Below are 4,789 nucleotides of genomic sequence, written 5' to 3' on the forward strand. Positions count from 1 at the left end.
CATTTCTCCCAAGGACACACTGCAAGAGTAAAGTGTCATGATGAACCCTTCTTTCAGTGGCTACTGATTTCTTGTTCAGAGAAAGTTTATTCTTTAAAATCCTAGACTATCAGAAATTGTGCTGTTTGGAATTATACTAGTAAGGAGGAGGAAACACCCACTCTCGCCTGCAGGGTTGCAGTCACTGTGACACAGAGCAGAGCCTTGATAGCCAGCTAGCTGCAGAGCTTCAAATAAAGGATTTCTAGACCTGATGTACCACCATCTACCTAAATTTTGTAGTTTTCAACGAAGCAGGACCTGGGGCCACTGCAGTGAGACCTGATGCTGACCCCTTCACACACAGACCCACTCTGCTTGGAGCCCATGAAATCACAGCTCCACGTGCACTCCACCTAAACTCGGCCCTGCCTCAAATCCTACGGCAACTCTGTCCTTCCCTTTGTTGGCAAAATGCCCACAGTCCCTCTGGTGTGTGGTCTCCCTCACTGCAACGAGCCAATAATCTGCCCTTGTCAGAATACAGGTCCTTCCTGATGGCTGCAGGCTGATAACACTAAGACAAACACTTAGATTTTTTTTTTTTTTTTTTTTTTTTTTTTTTGCGGTACACGGGCCTCTCACTGTTGTGGCCTCTCCCGTTGCAGAGCACAGGCTCCGGACGCGCAGGCTCAGCGGCCATGGCTCACAGGCCCAGCCGCTCCGCGGCATGTGGGATCTTCCCGGACCGGGGCACGAACCCGTGTCCCCTCCATCAGCAGGCGGACTCTCAACCACTGCGCCAACAGGGAAGCCCCAAACACTTAGAATTTGAAATGAATGTGAAACAAGCGAGAAGAAATGCCAAGTAGGAGTTAGATACAGGGCCCTGAGCCTGGAGAAGTCAGGCTAGATAAAAACCTATGAGACACTGGTATCAAGATGGCAACTAAAGCTATGTGTGTGCCGAGGTTGCCCACGGAGAGGCCACGGAGTGAGGAGACAAGGGGGCCTACGCCTGAGCCTCGAGCACCTCCACGAGCTGAAAGGCTGCTGCAAAGAAGGCTGACTCAGCAAAGCAGACCGAGAAGATCAATGGAAAAGAGGTGATGGTGTGGCTGGGGAAGACCAAGGGCTGTGAGGCAAGATCTCCTAAAGCCTAACTTTGATCAAGTCGCCATGGACTCACTTGTGGGCCTCGTTTTTGTAACCACCAGCCTGATTCTGACAGAGGACTAATCTCCAAAAATTGACTTGCGCTCACCAACTCATGAGAAGACCCTGACGTATTCTTCAGAATGCCAGTTCATTAATTTTCAGTGAGAAATACAACTACCCAGCAGGCTGACATACTCAGCTGCTGATCAGCACTTTGCTTCCCGAAATGAGCACAAGATCAGGACTAAGAAAATTAAGAAGACAACGACCTGGGGCTATGGTAACCAGTGACAGAGGGCACACCTGGCAGCATCCCAGCAGGAAACAAGGGAACCCTGGTGTGGCCTTTATGGAAAGGACTACTTACAGGGCGGACAGCAGGGGTCAGAGACCCAAAAGGGATGGGAAGGCACCCAGGGACTAGCAGCAGCCCTCCAGCTGAAAGAACGAGGAGGGGAAACAGCGCTCCTGGAGCCCAGCGAGAGCTGCGGGTGGCTCCCGGGTGCGAGTCACAGCTGTGGAGGAAGCGGGGGGAAACACCCCACACTCCTTCTGCCCACTGACGCCTTCTATCGGTGAGCACCCCTGGCAGCCTGCAGGAGCCCACCTCGCAGGGCACCCCACTGGGCCGAGAGCGGATCTGAGGATTCCAAGAGAGAATAAACAGGCAGGGAGCCGTGGCAACCATGAGCATTCTCCCCTCTAACTGGACATGGTTGCCCCCTTGACCAGATGCTTTTCCACACACCAGAAACTTGTACTGTCGAGTCCAGATGCCTTCTTGCCTGGACTAGCGCTAAAGACATGACCTGGGCCTCCCAGAGACACCTCTTCTAGAGGCTAAGCAGTGATGGCAAACGATCAAACACAACGGTAAGTTAGCCTTAACCCCTGCAGGCTGACTTGATAGTAACTCGGCCTCAGTCAGGCAAGTACTGAATCAATCCGAAACAGCTCCAAGAACCTCAGCAGGGCTCCTAGACTGATACCTGACACGATGGCTGAGCTCAGACCTCAGAATCTGAATGCACAAGTCCTAGCAACTTAAATCAGGGCTAAAGCTGACCCGTTCCTCCATGGAGAGAAGTATCTCTACAGACACATCTGACCCCCTGCAAGGCTGCTGCATGGCGAGATCCTTAAGTGACACAAAAGAGACTTAATTTTTGGAATAGAGCTTTTAAATGATAAAGCATAAAATTCTTCCGCCAAAGATGAAAGGGGGAGAAAGGAGAGCTGGTAGCAGATACTCAGAAAGTTGGCAGCCCTTTTCCCCAACACAAATTTGCACACAGCCAAGTTGCTCATCGTGGGCACCTCCCTCCCTTGTCCCTTATCAGACTCTCCCAAACGTAATTACGAAGACGATAACAGTACCTTAAAGGTTATTTATAGTCACCTCACAGCTACGGAAGGCAAACCTGCTGAAACAGACTGCTGTCACCGTCACACACTGCTACAGATGAAGTAACACTCACTTTTTTCTACAATCTTTAATTTCTGGAAGCTTTCCAGCACTTCCCCGTTTAGTATTCTGGGTAAGAAGTCCCGTATTTGCATCACTTCAGTTGTCAGTCGTTCCAGGTCCTTCTTTCTGACTTTAACAAATTCTTCTTTGGTTCCCATATGCTAAAAGAACAAGCACACCTTAAGATTACTACACTTGTCCTCAGATGACTAAAACCAGCAGCCCAAGTGAGCCTGCCTCCTCTTTAACACCTCCTGGGTTCACAACTGTTTCAAAAGCACGTCTTCACCTAACGTGCCCTCCACTATGTACATCACAGCTAGAGCGGTGAAGCCCCAGCCTTCAAGGGACGAGCCAGGTTTTCCAAGCGCAAACGAGGCCCTACTGCTGAAAGCCCAGGGAAACGCCAGCAACAACTTCTTAACGCTCCGCCAGCGCCACGCTAATCACGAGGAAAATGAATTTCACTGGATTCCTACTGGGTGCGCCAAGCCCCTTGCTGGCCAGCGCGCTTCGTGTTCACCACAGCCCTCAAGGCTGTCCCGCTGGGAAACGGGGCCACAGGCAGGCTAGGTGACTCTCAGGAACCCCAGGACCAGGGGACACCAGCAGGAGCTGAACCCAGATGCGGCTCCAAAGTCCATCCCCCCCCCCCCCCCCCGCTCGGGCACCACCACGTGCAGCGGCTGTGACAGCCCGGCAACCGTGAGGCCGAACAAGCCCGACCCGGCGACAGGCGACAGGGCCTCGCGGGCGGGGACACAGGAGGCACAGGAGCACGCCCACCGCCCACCGCTCAGCCTCCCAGACCCACACGCGCGGTTTCCGGCGATGGGGTCGCCGCCCCCCATCCCCGGCCCAGGCCACTTTGTCCGCAGACGACGCCCAGGGCCCTCCCGGGCACACTGGGCAAGGCCCAGGCGGGCTGCGGTGCGGCTCAGCATGGGGGAGCAGAGGGCGCCACAGCCCGGGCCCGCGGACGGCGGGCGGCCCAGCGCCCACACTGACCAGGCAGGTCTCCTCAGCGCCGCCCGCCTCCCCCATGGCCGCCGCAGCCTCGGCTCAGTGCGCCTGCGCGGCGGCGCGCCCTCTGACCCTCACGTCAGAAAGCGCGGGAACGCGTGCACGCCGAGAGTCAGGCACGCAGAACCGTGAGGCTGAGGCCTCGCAGAGACTGGGCAGCCTTCTCGGCGGGAAACCCGGGTGCTCGGGCGGCAAGATCCTGCGTTGGCTCTTCTGGCTTAGCCGGGATTGTAAACTTGTTAACTGCAAAGCAAAAGGACAGTGAGACCCACGTGTAAGTGTCCTGTGAAGTAAAGCGAATCAGGCCTCTCCTGTTTGGCGGGGGATGTCAGACCAAGGGGCGATGCGTTCAAGGGAACCGGCGGCCGTTGGCCCAGCCCCCGCGCTCAGCCCGAGCTCCATGAGCAAAGGCCGAGGCTTTCCGACCACAGGCTGCTCGGGAGGTCTGCCCCGGTAGGGGGCCTTCGTGCAGCCGGCTGCTATGTAACTGAGACGACCACCATGAACTGGGAGACATCACCCAGTCCATTGCCTTGCCCCTACACGCCCACAGAGTTCGCAAAACACGGTGCAGCCTGTGCATTCAAAGGTACCGGTCCCCGCACAACTACGACTTCGTCTGTCTGAAGCCGGCCGCAAGCCGACACCGCCGAGTCCCCGGCGTGCGTGCCCTCCAGGCCCGCGGGCGGACCCACAAGCTCACGCTCCCAATCCTCGCGGCAGGGACGCGGGCACTGGCGGTCGCCGGTCGGAGAGGTGAAGCCCGGCCGCCGCTAGGGCGGCCGGAGAAAGAGCTGCCCGCAACATCCCGTCAAAATCCCCAAGGGCGGCCTCTCTCCCCCGCCTCCACACCACCCAGGCGGCCCGAGGAGTCCAATGCGATTAAAGACTCGGTGCCGCGTATCCCGGGGACCAGCTGCCGATCGGATGGGGACTGCGTGGAGTGGGCGCAAAAATGCTAGATGACGTAACACTGGCCATCCGTCTCTTCCTGGCCAACACCCAACGCCGGCTAACCTCGCAGTCAACGGCCCTGAACTTTGGCGGCCGAGAGACTGCGGAACCGGGCAGGCGCGACGCGAACCTGAGCTGCGGGGGCCCGCCCCCTGCCCTGGCAGCCGCGCTTGCTCTCAGAACGCGCTGCGAGCGGCGTCCGGCGCC

At 57.0% G+C, this 4,789-nt stretch overlaps 1 protein-coding gene across 4 annotated transcripts in view; it reads right to left on the reverse strand.

Annotated features, from left to right (window-relative positions):
* HSF2BP (heat shock transcription factor 2 binding protein) overlaps positions 1 to 4,729 on the reverse strand; it is an 82,661-nt gene extending 77,932 nt beyond the window's left edge. Inside the window, exons 1-2 of one of the 4 annotated variants that reach the window (XM_060151019.1) lie at positions 4,646 to 4,729; positions 2,616 to 2,766 (exon numbers count right to left, since the gene is read on the reverse strand). In XM_060151019.1, the coding sequence (XP_060007002.1) occupies positions 2,616 to 2,763 (148 nt within the window). In that variant the 5' untranslated portion in view covers positions 2,764 to 2,766; positions 4,646 to 4,729. Of the gene's footprint in view, positions 1 to 2,615; positions 2,767 to 3,900 lie in introns of all 4 variants that reach the window. The other 3 variants (XM_060151021.1, XM_060151020.1, XM_060151018.1) reach the window with 3 other exon arrangements.
* Positions 4,730 to 4,789: the final 60 nt, after the last annotated feature.

Source organism: Lagenorhynchus albirostris, chromosome 5 (assembly GCF_949774975.1).
Source record: "Lagenorhynchus albirostris chromosome 5, mLagAlb1.1, whole genome shotgun sequence".
NCBI classification, from domain to species: domain Eukaryota; kingdom Metazoa; phylum Chordata; class Mammalia; order Artiodactyla; family Delphinidae; genus Lagenorhynchus; species Lagenorhynchus albirostris.